The following is a 17,901-nucleotide window of genomic DNA, read 5'->3' on the forward strand; positions in this document are numbered from 1 at the left end:
GGGTCTTGAACCCGCGGGCTCAGGCAATCCACTCACCTCAGCCTCCCAAAGGCGCGGGATTACAGGCTGAGCCACCGAGCCCAGCTTACACCAATAATTTTAAGATAGCTTTTAATGTGTGGGAAAAAATAAAAGTAAAATCAAACTGTGTCCTAAAACATTACTTAAGGATACTTGGAAGGCTTGGGTGGCTCATGCCTGTAATCCTAGCACTTTGAAAGGCAAGGCGGGAGGATCACTTGAGCCCAGGAGTTAAAGACCGGCACAGCCAACATAGCGAGACCTCATCTCTACAAAAAAATTTTAAAATCTAACCGGGTGTAGTGGTGTATGCCTGTAGTCCCAGCTAATTGGGAGACTGAGGCAGGCAGATCACTTGAACCCAGCAGGTCAAGACTGCAGAGAGCTATGATCATACCATTGCACTTCAGCCTTGGCAAAAGGTGAGACTCTGTCTTTAAAAACAGACAAATAAACAAAAACCTTAAAAGAGGTGCTTGGAGCTGGGCTTGGTGTCTCAGCCTGTAATCCCACGCCTTTGTGAGGCTGAGGTGAGTGGATTGCCTGAGCCCGCGGGTTCGAGACCCGCCTGGGCAGGCAAGATCTCATCTCTGCAATAAATCAAAAAATTAGCCGGGTGTGGTAGCGTGTGCCTGTAGTTCCAGCTACTTGGAAGGCTGAGGTGGAAGGATCGCCGGAGCCCAGCAGGTTGAGGCTGCGGTGGCCGGGAGCAGCCACTGCACTCCAATCTGGGTGACAGTGAGACTCCAACTCAAAAAAAACGTGCTTGAGAAACATGAGACTTCTCTGTTTCTTATCCCATCTTAGTATGATACCTTTTAATTTTTACTTTGGCCATAATTTATCGTTGTATGTCTTATTTATTTTAGAATCATATCGGCCACTTGAACTCTTTAGGCTACCACTAACTCAAAGTTGGTTAATTCTCTGCTAATGATTACACCATCGATGTGGAGGCTAATTAAAGTCTCATCTTCAGAGACAGTCTGCCTGGCTTCATATCTAGCTCTGCCACTTTACAGTTGTGTAACTGGGTAAATTATACCTTCATGTGGGTCAGGCATGGTGGCTCATGCCTGTAATTCCAGCACTTTGGGAGGCCGAGGTGGGAGGATTGCTTGAGCCCAGGAGTTTGAGAGCAGCCTAAGCAACATAGCAAGATTGTGTCTTTACAAAAAATAAAAATATTAGCTGGGCATGGTGGCACGCACCTGTAGTCCCAGCTACTCGACACGTGCCACCATGCCCAACTAATTTTTTTCTTTATTGGAGAGATTAGTTCTCACCAAGTTGCCTAGGCTGGTTTCGAACCCTGGGCTCTGGCAATCCTCTTGCCTCCCAAAGTGTTGGATGAATTAACTTGTCTTAAAAGCATCATTAGAGTTCTGAGACTTCTCTAAATCAAAGCCATATGATATGGCTTCCCTACCAGGGAGCAACAGAGAAGTTATATATAATATTTTTAAATGTTACTAGAATTAGATTCAAACTGTGGTTTTGTTGTTGTTGTTGTTACCCAAAATATCTAATTACTATCCCATCGAAAAATGTGTATGTGTGTTTCTGTTTTCTTGAGAGGGGTGATAAAATAGATGATGGTGTTGAGAAGAAAACCTTCACTTTGAAGAAATGCATGACTCACTAATATAAACTATGAACAGTTCTTTTAAAAGGTGTGTGCTTCTAATGCTGTTTCCTACCAGGTACTTAACACATGTTGATTATAAGACTCTACTTTTTTTATTTTATTTTATTTTATTTTTTTTTTGAGTTGGAGTCTCACTCCATTGACCAGGCTGGAGTGCAGTGGCACACTCAAGGCCACTCAAGCGTCAACCTGCTGGGCCCCGGCGATCCTTCTGCCTCAGCCTTCCTATACAGATGCATGCTACCATGCCTGGCTAATTTTTTATTTATTGTAGAGACGAGTTCTCGCCAAGTTACCCAGGCTAGTCTCGAAACCACGGGCTCAGGCATTCTGCTCACCTTGGCCTCCCAAAGTGCTGGGATTACAGGCTGAACCACAAAACCTGGCCAAGACTCTACTTTTAAAGAATGAATTAGATGAATCTTAATAGCATAAAGGAATTGAGGGATCCCTAAAATGAACACTTTTCAATGGAAGTCCTATTAGCTATTCTTTGACAACCCACAAAATGTCTCTATCTTTATGAAGTTGTAATTATACTTTTTTAGAATTTGGTATGAGTAGCCTCCTACGTGCACCTGTAGACCCAGCTGCTGAGGAGGTTGAGGTGAGAGGATAACTTGAGCCCAGAAGTTTGAGGCCAGCCTGGAAAACATAGTGAGACCCCCCCACCGCCACCTCTACAAAATTTAATAATCATGATAGCCTGCTAAAAATTGATGTGGCATGTGAAGATGAACTCAGAAACAGGGTACATTCTTCTTCAAAATAAAAAAAAAAAGGATGAAGAGTTCATCAGTCTTAACCAAAGTTACAGACTAAACACTTTACGATTAATAAAATAATCATAAAATATAATTGAATGTCTGAATAAAATTTTCCATATAGAAGTCTGTTAAAAAACAAAAGTCAACTTGATACCTGAATTTTATCTCATATTTAATAAGTTTCCGTATAGAGAATAGAGACAACCTGACCCTTTTAGACTGTGGAATGCCTGAAAAAGCATTTTTAAAATAATATTGTGAACAATTATAGTCAGCACTTTTAAGCAGGATAATTAAAGTTAGGAACCTATCTGGCAAAAGTTCAAGTGCTCTAACTTTGAAAGTCAGCTGCTGAGTATGCATGTATAAGCAATATTTATTTCTGTAAGATATAACCTTGCATGTGGCTAATCAGAATTTTTAAGACCTAGACTTTTGCTATCACAGATTATGTATTCCCTCATGCAAAATCATTAGTCTACCAAAAGATGGCAGCTTTGTTCCTCACAAGTTTCTGTTACAATATAAAAATAAATGGTTATGGTGGTTTCTTTTTATTACCATCTGTAACACTTTTTACCCTCCACTAGAATACAAGCTTTTTATGTAGAAGAAAAAAAGGGTGTTGAGGCTTTCTGAAACTAGCCATCTTTTTTTATTGTTATGTTTTAGGAATTTGCCACTTTGCAAACAGTCCTTCTGTTTTGGGCTTCTTTACTATGGGCTACCCTTATATTGTGTTCCTCAAATGACCATGAAATGTGAACCAGAAAAAACGATTTTTAAAAAAGAAATCTCAGCTTGTTGAAAGAGATCCTTTCTTTCCATAGGCAAATTTGGCCAAATTTAGCTCCCTCTGCTGAAACATGGACCTTTTTGCTCCAAATTGAAGGGTTCTTTCATAAGGAAATCTAAGCACTTGGTATTTTGAATAGTGCTTTATTCAAAAAGAACTTGATTGACTGAACAAAATAGCTCAAATTCTTGTTTGTCTGCCTCTCCCCATGTTAAATCTGAACATAAAATGCAAATTATTTGGTCTAGTTATTAAAATTATGAAATATTAAGTTAAAAGCTGCTATTTGGAAACAAGTTATTAGCATTTTTTCTTTTCTGTCATGATTGGATGAATGTTACTGGCTTGTGGAGTCTAGATGTTTATAAGACAATTTCTCAGGGGGAAGCGATAAGCTCCCCACTGTAAATCAGTAATTGTAAAAGACTTAGTGTTTGGGTAAATGACTGCTACTTAACCTCTATTCTAGAAAACGGAAAAAGAGCATTTTCATTCAACAATGAAACACATAAATTAAAAGCTTCTAAAATATTTGAAATTTGTGCTTCTTAAAAAATATATACAGTTTATAGGAAGGAAACTATTCCCAGAAATTCTCAACATAAAAAATATTCAGGATTAGCAATATAGCACCATTGACTTCCAAGGCTCTTGGTTACAGAATTACCTTTGAAAAAATGTATCAAAAGCAGCCTTGTCCCTAATAGCCACTGAATCATTGTACTACTTTAGCATACTTAAAAAAAAAAAAAGGAAGATGGGAAAGTAGAAAAGGCTGTGTGTTTATTTAACCTTACAATGGGGATCCATTTAAACTTTTAATATGTTTATATCTGAACATGAAGAATTAACACTATAGAGTCTACTAAGAATAGACTTACATATTAGATACATATACTAATATTATGAGATTCTCAACACAAGAGGACTGTTTTTTTGAAACATGATCATGTATTTTTGAAAAGTCATTTGGAAGGCCAGAAACAATTTTTTAAAGCCCTACCAAGATTAAATACATGGTCTAAATTTATTGCTTTTTGGACATTAAAGTATTGAGATTAATTATTAAAGGAGACTGTATAGTACTGTAGAAAACATGGAGGATTCAAGTTCAATTTTTGTTTTTTTGAGACAGAGTCTTGCTTTGTTTCCCAAGCTGTCCTCAAATTCCTGGGCTTAAGTGATCTGCCTGCCGCATCTTCACAGTTAGCTGGGATTTACAGACATGCACCATTGCTCCCAGCTCAATATTTTTTGGCAGTATTTCTGATTTTCATCAAATAATTTAATCTCAGTTTTTCTATCAGTAGTAATATATAAGCCAGGTATGGTGGCTCATGCCCATAATCCCGACACTTTGGGAGGCCGAGGCAAGAGGATTGTTTGAGCCCAGGAGTCAAGAGACCAGCCTGGGCAACATGGTAAGACATTGTCTCTACAAAAACTAAAGTTAATCAAGTGCGATGGCACCTTCCTATAGTCCCAGCTACTTGGGAGGCTGAGGTAGAAGGATCACCTAAACCCAGGAGGTCAAGGCTATGATGAGTGCTCCATCCTGGGCAACAGTGAGACCCCCCCAACTCAAAAATAGCATAAATAATATAAACACTTATTAGATATTTAATAGTTAAGGTTTATTAATGGCATGATAGGAATTCTCATCCCAATTACTTAATAGAGCTTTTTATCACAATGTTAGAGATAAGGAAACTAGAGAGGGTAAAAACAGTTAGCCCTGAGTACCACAACTAGTAAGTGGAATTGCTGGAATTCAGCTCTGAGGCTACATTACTCTAGAGCTGGTATCTCTATACTACCTCTAATAAATGCTTGTTATGGCCAGGCTTAGTGGCTCAGCCTGTAATCCAAACACTTGGGAGGCCAAGGCGAGTGAATTGCCTGAGCCCACGGGTTCAAGACCAGCCTGGGCAACTTGGCGAGACCTTGTCTCTGAATCAAAAATTAGTCAGGTGTGGTAGCGTGCCTTGTAGTTCTGGCTACTGGAAAGACTGAGGCAGAAAGATCACCAGAGCCCAGCAGGTTGAGGCTGCGGTGACTGTGAGCGTGCCACTGCACTCCAGCCTGGGCAACAGAGTGAGACTCCAGCTCAAAAAATAAAAAGAAATGCTTGTTATTATTTGCCTGACTTACCTTCAAAGAGATGATGTGAAGATAAATGCGGTAATGTATTCGTATATACTTTAAATTTCTCAATTCGTATTTTTCACAGTATTTAAAATGTTACAGTATTAATCAGACCTTTAAACATGTTCGACATTTTTTAATTTTCAAAGCTTCATTTAAAGGACAAGAAGCGATTTGAAAAAGCTAACCAGGATTCAGGTCCTGGCTTGAGTCTTGAAGAATTTATTGCTTTTGAGCATCCCGAAGAAGTTGATTATATGACGGTAAGGAAGAAAACTTTTTAGAGAATTTTTGAGTGACCAAAACTTTAAAACCTGTTTTCTAACTTAAAGTGAAATGTATAACAATCAGAATTTTAAAAGACAGGAAGATGTTGAACAATCCCAGACTCCCCCCACTTGAGATTAGAAGTGGCAGGAGGGGTTCTGGTAGTGGTGAGGTTGTTGTTGGGAGGGAGAAGGTCAAGGACTGGTGTTTTGTCTCTGAACCATGTATGAGCAGTAGTCCTCTTCTGGCTAGTTCCTCTCTCATAACTATATTACCTCCAGTGCCTTCCTTAGCCTTTTGTAGCTTTCATACTTTTCAGCAATTTTCCTATGTCATTAACCCTAGGACTTCTGTTTAATTTACGATATCACTTACAAAAGCTTTTGATCTGGAAAAATGTATCATGTTTGATTCCTTTTCATAGGGTGGGGCGGGGGTGGGTGCAGCTGCTAAAGACTATTAATATTTTTGCAATTTTAGGCATGAGTCTTCTCATCCCTTTAATATTTAAAAGAAGTGCCAGATTTTCTTTTCTTTTTTTCTTTTCTGTGTTTTATTTTTCCAGCTTTTAAAAACTTGTTGAAGTCTAGGTTTAATTCAGTTAACATTGATTGAGGTCCTTACCATGACTTGGCAAGCTTGACGACAGAAACCATCACACTGGGGAGTAAAGATTAATGTGACAAATAACTTTTTTAAAAGAAGACTAAACATTTATATTGCAGTCTATTGCATGGCATCAGCCTCTAGCTATGTGGCTTGACTCCCTGAATATTTCAGGGAGGAAAGATGTAGCTTTTTGTTTAATGGGTTGTGGTGAGAACGTGCTGCCTTGAAGAACAAAGCTGCAGGCACATTTTTCCTCATAGCTCAGTGGCAAGACACTGCCATTGGTACCACTTCTCTTGCCATTGTGAAGTTTCTAATTTCTCACTAGCACAAAATACATGACCCAGTTTAAGAACAGTGCTGGGCGTCATTTAAGTGCCAAAATTAAGTTGGGACGAGCTGAGGAACCCAAGAGTGGCAGGCAGAGGATGCTAGATATAGATTCTCTGGAGAATAAGGAACAATTGAAGACTAAAAAGGGGAATGACCTGTAAGAGCAATGAAATAATTTAGGCATTCTATGATATGGCCCTGGAGTACCATATGGCAATATGGTATGGAATGAAATTGATTTGAACATTTTGAAGAAAGTATAAACAGGAATGTTGACTTACTAAATAGGTGTTAAGAGAAGGTAAGAGTCAGAGATGACCCTGAGGTTTTGAACTCGTGTAATAATGATAAGGTAGTACCTTTGACAGGAAGGGTATGTCAGGATGATCTCTCTCTGACAGTGCTCTTTGTGCAGTGTTGAAGTTGTAGGCAACACCTAAGATGTGACCATAAGCAGTAGGTGTTTCATTCAGAGCAGCTTCCTTAATTACTATTACTTTGTTTTTGTGTATCCCTTTTCCCCTTTAAGAGAGTATATTTGGTACAGGAAAAGGCAAGGCTACAAGATCAACTAAATTATCCCATTGTGGATTAAGTCAGACTTTAACTTGGTATTTTCATGTAGTTTTGACAATTCATTTAACTATGACAGCATTATTGAAAAATCTATTGTTTCTAAGATTACCTGGATAGAGGAATAATCATTTCGATCAGTGGTTCTTAACTTTAATTGCATCACAGACTTCTTAAGAATATGTTATGAGCAGGGCTCGGTGGCTCAGCCTGTAATGCCTCGCCTTGGGAGGCTGAGGTGAGTGGATTGCCTGAGCCCGCGGGTTCGAGACCCGCCTGGGCAACTTGGCGAGACCTCATCTCTACAATAAATAAAAAAAATTAGCTGGGCGTGATTGTGCGCATCTGTAGTTCCAACTACTTGGAAGGCTGAGCCGGAAGGATCACCAGAGCCCAGCAGGTCGAGGCTTCGGTGGCCGGGAGCGTGCCAGTGCACCCCAGTCTGGGTGACACAGTGAGACTCCAACTCAAAAAAAAAAAAAAAGAATATGTTATAAACTATGGAGTCTGTCCTAGAAAAATCACACACGAAATATTAGATTATTGGCTTATAATTTCAAAGGATTCTCAGATACTCCTTCTAAAACTAATCTTTGGATTCCTAGGTTAAGATTCCCTGATTTCTATGTATAAAATACACAATATTTGATTTAAAAAAAAACTTGTATTTAAGTGCTGTCTCATAGAGATGTAGATGAAACCCTGGATTTGTCTAGAATCGGAGACTTCTGAGAATATATTTTTATTACAGTTGTGGTGCTGGAATTTGGATAGAAAGTTGTGAGGGAGCCAGGCGCCGTGGCTCACGCCTGTAATCCCAGCACTTTTGGAGGCAAAGGCGAGAGGATTGCCTGAGCCCATGGGTTCAAGACCAGCCTGGATAGCATGGCAAGACCTCATCTCTACAGTAAATCAAAAAAATTAGCTGGGCATGGTGACACATGCCTATAGTTCCAGCTACTTGGAAGGCTGAGGCGGAAGGATTGCGTGAGCCCAGCGGGTTGAGGCAGCATTGGCCATGAGCGTGCCATTGCACTCCAGCCTGAGCAACAGAGTGAGACTCCGACTTTTAAAAAAAGAACAAAAGGTTGCGAGGGAGGCAGCAAGTTGTGAGAAAATGAGAATGGTAAATGTAACCTATGAGAACCAGAATGCTAAAGAATGCAGCAAAACCTGAGACTTGCATGTGTTTAAGGCACTAGAAGGAAGAGAGAATGGAGAAGAGATTGGAGGCTTGGGAGAGGCAGGAACTAAGAGTTTAAAACACTCAAGAAATGGGAAAGGATGGGTTCTAGGAAGAGTTGAGGGCTTTGCCCAGAAGAGGAGAGAGAGTTTTAATTTCTGAAATCGAAGAGAAGGATGAGAGGAATAGATACAAAAAGTGAGGCAATTAAGTGTGAGGATACAATGCTGGTAAACAAGGAAGCATTTCAGAAAACTTATATTATGTTTGGAAAAATAGGAGAGAATGTTGGGGAGGGTTGCAGTGAGGTTTAAAGAAAGTGGAGGTGGAGGTTTCAAAAACAACTGTGGAAAGCTTGTTAGAGAAACTGAGGCAAAGGTAGACTTCCAAGCTGCGATGAGGGCCCACTGAAATGGCAAACATTAATTTATAAGTACTAGGTATATATTTTCGTGTCTTTTTTTTTTGAGTTGGAGTCTTACTCTGTCGCCCAGACTGGAGTGCAGTGGCTGCTCCCAGCCACCGCAGCCATGACCTGCTGGGCTCCAGCGATCCTTCCACCTCAGCCTTCCAAGTAGCTGGAACTACAGGCACGCACTACCATGCCCGGCTAATTTTTTGATTTATTGTCGAGATGAGGTCTCACCAAGTTGCCCGGGTGGGTCTCGAACCCACGGGCTCAGGCAATTTACTCACCTCAGCCTCCCAAAGCACAGGATTACAGGCTGAGCCACCGAGCCCGGCTCATGTCTTTCTCTTTGGGCTTTATGGCTGTGGAAGAAAGGGGAAAGTGGTGTGGGTCTAATGTGCAGGATAGGGATTGGCATAAGGAAAAGGCACAAGAGGCAGCAGGCAGCAGACACTCTTGCTGTCGTCCTGTCCTTGTGCCTTTCACAATGTATCTTTCTTTTAATAAGGCTACTTTTCCTAGTTCATAAAAGAAAAGAAGAGAAAAGAAAAAGGCACAAGAGGAGATTGGCGAATTTCCAAAGCAGCTGGCCATAGTGGCATCTCACTAGAAGGGAGCTGCTCTTTAAGTCAGAGAATAGGGATTGGTCGTTGGATAAAAAGCCATGAAAAGAGTGAGGAACAGATCTGGGGGCAATTTGGGGTGGTGGGGGTAGGTTTGGTGAAAGAGAAAGCAAGGAGGTTAAGGTTTTACGGGGGGCTGGCACATTTCAGGTTTGGAAGTAAAACAGCAGTTTATGCAGAGGGATTTAAGGTAAGGATTCTTTTAGGGTTGTTAATGGATTGGAGAGCAAATGGAGTTTGAAGAAGACAAGAGAGTAAGGGATACCGTTTTTGAGAGGGAGGGGATTGTGCCAAAGATAAGAAGTCTGGGTTTAATGCCGGGGTTGTTGTTGAGAGTGAAGGTGGAGTTCTTCACAATTTCCAAAGCTTAAGGATGCAGATTTAAAGCTACTTAGTCTTGGAGTTTTGTTCTTTCTTCTAAATTACAGTGTTTAGAAAGACTGTCCTGAAAGTATGGACAGCCAAAATGATTATTCCTGAAGAAGTTCTGTAGGGTTAGGATGGTGGTAGGATTGACAATTTTGTGACTTTTTTTTTTTTTTAATGAACATGCAATAGGAATTTGTCATTCAAGAGGCTTTAGAAGAACATGACAAAAATGGCGATGGATTTGTTAGTTTGGAAGAATTTCTTGGTGATTACAGGCGAGATCCAAGTAAGTTACCTAAGGGAATGTGGAAGGAGGAAAAAAGATGGAATTAAAGAAAGAAATTTAAAGACAGTCTTGCCCATTGAAAGCTCTCTTTGGCCAAGGACAATGTTAAACAAGAGGAACTGTGTCTGATTTCTACTTGTTCTGCTAAGTTAACTGTAATATAAGTTCAACAAATGAATTTATAGCTTCTCTGAGAATATTGTCTTGCTCACTTTTACTTCCATGTCTAGATTCAAACAGTTTTCTTTCTTCTCAAACAAATGTAATGTAATTATAAGTTCACACAGGGAAGTAAAGGTTGATGTTTTTAAACAATTCTATACTTTGCATGTGGATTTTAGAAGAGAAAGAAACATAAATACTATACATACTGGTATAAACTGTAGAAGGTGCCTAAGTGTTTGAAATAGGAATCTTCCTTTATATAAGCAGCTGTGTTTTTTCAGAATGGTTGCTTAGAAGCATCAAACAATGCTATTTAAAAATTGATTACCAGTTTTACTTATTGTGACTGTCACTTTAAAATTACTCATGGCATTACTTTGTGAGAACACATAGAAAATGCTCCATACTCACATAATGTACATAAAAACACTATCCAACTCATACTTGGGAAAACTAGATATCAGAACGAGTAGCGGCAGTTAACAAAATTACTAATTTGTGATAATATGCAGTGATTTTAAAACTATGAATTACTTAGAATTAAGTGTCGCTTTTGAAAATTATATTTGTACTCACTTCAGGGCTTTTCAGTTACGTAGTTCTGTTTTATTGGGCTTCCTTTATGTAGTCAACTTTAAATTCACTTTATTCTAGGGATATACCAAACTTATTGGAGACATGTGATATTCTTGTGTATGTATATTTGTGTTTTTTTATATTAAGCTGCAAATGAAGATCCAGAATGGATACTTGTTGAGAAAGACAGATTCATGAATGATTATGACAAAGATAACGATGGCAGACTTGATCCCCAAGAACTGTTATCTTGGGTGGTACCCAATAATCAGGGCATTGCACAAGAGGAGGTAAGTGTTACAGAAGACTATTCTTTCCCCTGCTGTCCAAATTTGGTGCTATTGATAGGAAAAGAAGTTCAAAATCTTAAGGAAAAGAAGTTCAAAATCTTAAGCAAAAGAAAAAAATAATGGAGTCATTTGGGACTCATGCATTGCTGTGTGTTGAATTTATGTTTTAGGTTGTCAGGGAGATGAGGAAGTTGAGATTGTATCATGTGGTTAATTTTACAGTACAGTGAATAGAATAATAGTTATTGTTTACCTACAGGGGTACAAAGTGGGTTGTAATAATTTTGCTTTACCTTGATATATCCTGGATTGTATTTGAGTGGAGAGGAGACAAAACCAAGTATAAATTAAGAGAGGAGATAATGACTAAAGTGGCAGACAGACCCAGTTACAAAATGTAATATTTTTAGATAACTTAAGACGATAATGAGTACTTGTATACCTGGATGGTTTTGACAAGTCATATCACGTTAAATTGTGAATATCTTGCTGAAAATACTTATTATACGTGACAGCTTTTTTTTTGTTTTAAAGGCTCTTCATCTAATTGATGAAATGGATTTGAATGGTGACAAAAAGCTCTCAGAAGAAGAGATTCTGGAGAACCAGGACTTGTTTCTCACCAGTGAAGCCACAGATTATGGCAGACAGCTCCATGATGACTATTTCTATCATGACGAGCTGTAATTCCTCAGTAGGTCTGAGTAGAGTACTGGGTCCTTTTATAATTTGTTACCAGCTTTACTTTTGTGATAAAGTATTAATGTTGTATTTTACACTCAAGTCTTACTACAGTCAGAATTATCTTAATGTAGATTATAATTTTGGCCTTTTAGAAGAAAAACAATAAAAACTTGATATTTATTTCAAAACGCATTGAAGAAACAAAACATTAATATTGTGCCATATGACAAGAGAGTCTTTCTTAAATACTTCATCTGTTTAGTACTGTACTGTGGAATATTTGGGTTCTATTTCCATACTTGAAAATGGAGGATTTTCGAGATGCCTGAACAATATTATTTAAGTAGTATGTGACTGAGCTGTCAATTTTTGGTTTTGTTCTAAGTAGATTTAATTTGGGAACTGACAGAAAGGACAATGTTTTTAGGTTTAGCATTTTGTTTTAAAACCTTTAAAGGAACCTTTAGAAGGACTTAACATCTCACATATTAATGTTGAGAGTTCTTAATTTTAAAATGGTTTCGATAAAGGGTCTTATTGTATGAAATAGAACTTTATATTTTTGCATATGTATAGATAGTAATTATATTTAATGTAAAACTATAGCATTATGGTGTGTGGAATTTGACATTGTCTGGAACCTTTTTCATTTTTGACTGATTAAAAAATGAAATGTCCTATCTTTTTACATGTTTGTTTGCTTTTCTTTGATCTTCTGTATAAACCTTGGATTTAGTACATTATCTTGCCTCATTCATTCCTTTACTTGAGTAGTAACGTTTTCAAAACTGTTAAATTATTCTTGCTGCATTTTCTTATTTTACTTTTAAAAAAAATAAAAGAATCGTGTTGTAATCACATATATACCTGACACATTTTAACTGCTCTTATAGCAAATGTGGTTTTACTATTTGGAGCTAGAAATAATCTTAAGAGTGATGGAGGGTGGGATTGCCAGTAGAGCTGATTAGTTAACTACAGCAGTGGAGCTTGATATCAATTATACTAAAATTAAAATCATACTTGATAAGCATTTGTCCATTTTAACCTCATTCAAGAGGTCAACTTAGTCACTTCAGGTGGGGGTAGGGTAGGGAAAAGGTAAGTGACGAGTTAATTGTTTTCAATTCTGACCCACAGGTAGTTTTTTGTTTTTTTTATTCTTACATTACTTTGATTTGTGGGTAAAGAGGTCAGCTATGCTTTCTGTTAATCGTTTTCCAGTCTAAAGTTGTCTCTCATATCTCACACACAGCATTCTGGGGACTCAACAAGTACCTATAAGCATTTGAGAGGATGTGAAGCTCTTTTCTGATAGAATTGACAGCACCTACATACCTCTCCACTGCCCTGTCTTGGCTGATGTGACATGTGATTGCAAATTGTGATTTCTCACACCTTAATGAGAGCTTGCCTGACCTGGTGTCTAAAGTACATAGTTTTCATTTTAGCCTACAGCACCTATCTGGCTATAGCAGTTTAAGAATTAGAAATGTACCATGATCACTCATCTGTCATTTGTCAGCCTTGCTGAACCTGGGATATTTTGAATAACCAGTTTGATTAGAATGTTCACTGTTTTTCTTGCTAACATCTTCAAAATCTGTGCCAGAATTGTGAGGGCATCGGATAGGATTTTATTTTGATCCTTTGCAGAAGTGCCCTTACTGAGTTAAGACTTAACATTCTGTGCTCAGCCTTGATACCGTGCAGTCATGAGGATTTTGGTGATGCTATTAGTGTTTACAGTGTCTGTACTACTTTCTCTCCTATCACAAAACACTCCCACCCCTCTTGTAGTTAGGTAGTGGCTAGTTCTGACCATTAAATGTGAGTGGAAGTAGTGTGTGTCACTACCAGGCTAGGTCATGACAAACCCCTTTCCTCTGCTGTGGCATCGTGCAGAAGACCTCAGTTGAAAGAGTAGAGCCACAGACCCAAGTGACCTTGATTGCCAAATGACCATATGGAAGTCAGCTGGATCCACAGTGGACTTCGATCAAAAAGTAAGTTTTTCTTATGTTAAGCCACTGATATTTGTGTGCAATTTTTTTTTCTAGATTGAGAAAATAGTTTTATTTTTCTCAAAATAATGTCATAGTGTTTTCCACAGTGACTGTGCCATTTTGCATTTTCATTAATAGCAAGAGTTCCAATTGCTCCACATCTTTGCCAACACTTTTTTATTATTATTACTATAGCCTTCCTAATGCGTATGAGGTGGTATCTTAGAAAGTAGATTGGAAAGAGAGAGAGAGAGGGAAAAGGGGGTTCCACCTCCCCCAGATTAGGGAGGGGTCAAGGCTTAAAGAAAAGCATGGCCTGGTCGAGTGATTTTTGTTTTGGGGGGTTTTTTTGGAGTCAGAGTCTAACTCTGTCTCCCAAGCATGAGGTCATGGCCAAGCATGAGGTCATGGCCACTGCCACTTCAACCTTCTGGGCTCAAATGATCCTTCCACCTCAGTCTTTCAAGTAGCCAGAACTATAGGTGTGTGCCAACATGCCCAGCTAATTTTTTGATTTATTGTAGAGACAAGGTCTTGCCACCTTGCCCAGGCTGGTCTCGAACCCCTGGTCTCAGGCAGTCTCTTGCCTCCACCTCCCAAAGTGCTGGAATTACAGGCATGAGCCACCGCGGCCCAGCTTGCTTTTTGTTTTTAACCATAGGAGAGCCCCATCCTATCCTAAATGAGTGAAGATTTAACATTTAACAATTAGCTTTTGGTAAGCTTGCAGCAATCATCTGCTTGAACAGAGATTCTATATCTAGTGCTGAGTCAAAAAAGAAAACTTTTTAAGGCTTTTTATTTGGATTTTAATTTTAAATAAGCCTCTTTAAAAAGAAAGCTTTTTATTTTAATAGAATCAGGATAATTTGAATTTATCCTTGAACATGAGAGTAAAAATATGAGGCTTTCTGTATTATTGGCTGATTCTGCCTGAAGGACTTAATCACTTCAATTATTTGACTTCAGTTACAACTTGAAAATGGAAAAGTTGATGGGACTTGCACAGATCAACTCATGGCTTTGGGCAAATTTACAGGACAGAAAATGTCAAGACTGTGATATGAACTTGAAGCATGTCATGTTTGCCTAACTTAGTTCTTTCCTTCGCAGTTTCTTTAATAGACTTTTTTTTTTTGAGTTGGAGTCTCACTCAGTCGCCCAGACTGGAGTGCAGTGACACACTCCCTGCCACCACAGCCTCGACTTGCTGGGCTCCGGCGATCCTTTTGCCTCAGCCTTCCAAGAAGCCGGCACTACAGGCGCATGCTACCACGCCCGACTAATTTTTGATGTAGAGATGCGGTCTCCCCAAGTTGCCTGTGCTGGTCTCAAACCCTCAGGCTAAGGCAATTCACTCGCCTCCGCCTTAGATTTTATTTTTTAAAGTAGTTTCATGTTCACGGCAAAACTAAGTAGAAAGTACAAAGAAATCCAATACCCTTGCCCCCACAGATGCACAGACTTCCCTGCTGTGAACATCTCACTCCAGAGTGATACATCTTATAATCAATGACCCCATATTAACATATTATCACCTGAAGCCCGTAGTTTAGGGTTCACTCTTGGTCGTGTACATTCTGTGGGCTTGGACAAAGGTGTAATGACATTTCCACCACTGCATCATACAGAATATTTTCACCTCCCTGAAAGTCATCTTTGCTCCACCTACTTATCCCTTCCTCCCCTTAATTCTTGGAAAATACTGATTTTTTTTTTTACTGTCTATACTTTTTTAATGTGGTAAAGTACACATAACATAAAATTTACCATCTTAACCATTTTTAATTGTACAGTGTGCAAATCACTACCATTCATCTCCATGAAATTTTGTGTGTGTGTGTGAAACATACTATACTCTTTACACTAGAACTCTCCATTCCCTTTTTCCTGCAACACCTACCTGGCAACCACCATTCTAGTTTCTCTCTATGGATTTAACTAGTCTACTTGTCTTTTCTGTGACTGACTGACTTCACCTAGCATAAGGTTCACCCATGTTGTAGCAGATTGAGGAATTTCAGTCCTTTTTAAGGCTAAATAACATTTCATTTTCTGTATATGCCACATTTTGTGTGTCCATTCACTAATGGACTGTTGGATTGCTTCTACTTCTTGGGTACTGTGAATAATGCTGCTAAGAGTATGGGTATACAAATCTCTCTGAGACTTGCTTTCAATTCTTTTGGGTATATATGTGGAAGTGGAATTGCTGAATCATATGGTAATTCTAATTTTTTAAATTTATTTATTTAGATTCGGAGTCTCACTCTGTTGCCCAGACTGGAGTGCAGTGGCACACTCACGGCCACCCCAGCGTCGACCTACTGGGCTCCGGTGATTCTTCCACCTCAGCCTTCCAAGTAGCTGGAACTACAGGCACACGCTACCACGCCCGGCTAATTTTTGACTTATTGATGAGGTCTCACCAAGTTACCTGGGCTGGGCTCGAACCCACAGGCTCAGGCAATCCACTCACTTCAGCCTCCCAAAGTGCTGGGATTACAGGCTGAGCCACTGAGCCCAGCCTCTAATTTTAATATTATGAGGAACTGCCATAGTGTTTTCCACAGTGACTGCCATTTTGCATTTTCATTAATAGCAAGAGTTCCAATTGCTCCACATCTTTGCCAACACTTGTATTATTATTATTACTATAGCCTTCCTAATGGGTGTGAGGTAGTATCTCATGTGGCTTTGATTTGCATTTCCCTGATTATTCTGTCTATAGTTTTGCCTTCTCCTTAATATCGTTCCTTTGCAATTTTAAATGTGAAGATAAATTTATGCTATTGTTTTTCAAAGGTTTTTGTGTTACAATGTCTCCTTTTAAGTGAGAAATTTCTACCTAAGGTTATGAAATCTTTTTCACTTAGGAAAAAGGTTTAGGAAACCACTTAGAGTCAAAGTTTTTAAACAAGTGTAACAACTAATTTATTTCAACATTGAATTTTTGTCGAATAGATATTTGGCCAGATTTCCTGGCTGTTATAACATTTTTTACAGCTGGTGATTCAACTACCTACAGGTCTCCAGTTCAGCTACTACAACATCTCAATTTTATTTGGAAAAAAAAGAATCAATCCAAGCACAAAGAAAAACAAGTACTGTAAAATACCTGGAGTTTGCCCTAGTTTTGTTTTTTTTTTTTGAGTTGGAGTCACTCTGTCGCCCAGACTGGAGTGCAGTGGCCGCTCCCGGCCACCGCAGCTTCGCCTGCTGGTCTCTGGCGTATAAAACTTTTAAAGGGATTTTTTTTTTTTTTTAAATCTCAAAGCTTTTAATCATGGTTTTTCATACCTAAAAAAACCCAAAACCTACTCTTGTGTTTTATTCCACAGAAATTTTCTTCTGAGACCAGGCTCCAGTGAGCAGACATCACTATTTTGTACCATTATTTGTACCCTTAGCCGTGGTTAGTAACATAAAGACAGCATCCCATTATAATGGTGCACTAAAAGCATAAACCTTTTTGTGACACCTGTTGGCTTGCCTGAATTAATGCTTTGTTGTTGCATCTACAACAAATGATGTCATGCAGGTGATTTATTTTGTAAGAGTACTTTAATGAAAACCTGAATTAAAGTTAATTATAGATGACTTCATGGTGGTAAGGAAGGGATGCTAAACTAGGCTGAGGCTGAGGTGTGACTAGGCTGTTTACAGTTATTTTACCTACTGTCATCTAGAAATTAGTCTTCAATCTCTGTTCCTTCAGCCCTTCCACTTTAAAATCTCAAACTACTAAGCAGAGCTTTCCTCCACTCCCAAACAACCCACCCAAGCAAAACAACAATTACTGGGAGCTTAGAGGAGCATGGAGATTAGAATGATTTACTTTGATGCCTTTTGCTAAATTTAAAGATGTGAGAAACATCTAATTTATTTATAAAATTGCATGTGGCAAAAAGAAAAAGTAAAATGTTTACAAAACAAAGTAAGAAAAGGGCTGGATGTGGTGACTCATACCTGTAATCCTGGCACTTTGGGAGACTGAGGTGGGAGGATAGCTTCTGCCAGGAGTTCAAGACCATGTGGTCTTTTGTGACTGGCTGCATTGACTAGCATGTTTTTTTTTGTTTGTTTGTTTGTTTTTTAATTAATCAGTATTTTTTATTATGGTTTTGTGGGGTACAGTTAAGGGTTAGGTG

The 17,901-nt window shown here is 38.8% G+C and overlaps 1 protein-coding gene across 1 annotated transcript in view; it reads left to right on the plus strand.

Moving 5' to 3' along the window:
* The window catches only part of RCN2 (reticulocalbin 2), an 18,364-nt gene extending 5,877 nt beyond the window's left edge, over window positions 1-12,487 (plus strand). Inside the window, exons 3-6 of the mRNA XM_008055383.1 lie at window positions 5,527-5,640; window positions 9,933-10,029; window positions 10,918-11,060; window positions 11,595-12,487. Of these exons, the coding sequence (XP_008053574.1) occupies window positions 5,527-5,640; window positions 9,933-10,029; window positions 10,918-11,060; window positions 11,595-11,747 (507 nt within the window). The 3' untranslated portion in view covers window positions 11,748-12,487. The remainder of the gene's footprint in view (window positions 1-5,526; window positions 5,641-9,932; window positions 10,030-10,917; window positions 11,061-11,594) is intronic.
* The last annotated feature ends 5,414 nt before the right edge of the window (window positions 12,488-17,901 follow it).

The sequence above is a fragment of the Carlito syrichta genome, unplaced genomic scaffold, assembly GCF_000164805.1.
Source record: "Carlito syrichta isolate Samal-C Ts95f unplaced genomic scaffold, Tarsius_syrichta-2.0.1 Scaffold81549, whole genome shotgun sequence".
Taxonomy (NCBI): domain Eukaryota; kingdom Metazoa; phylum Chordata; class Mammalia; order Primates; family Tarsiidae; genus Carlito; species Carlito syrichta.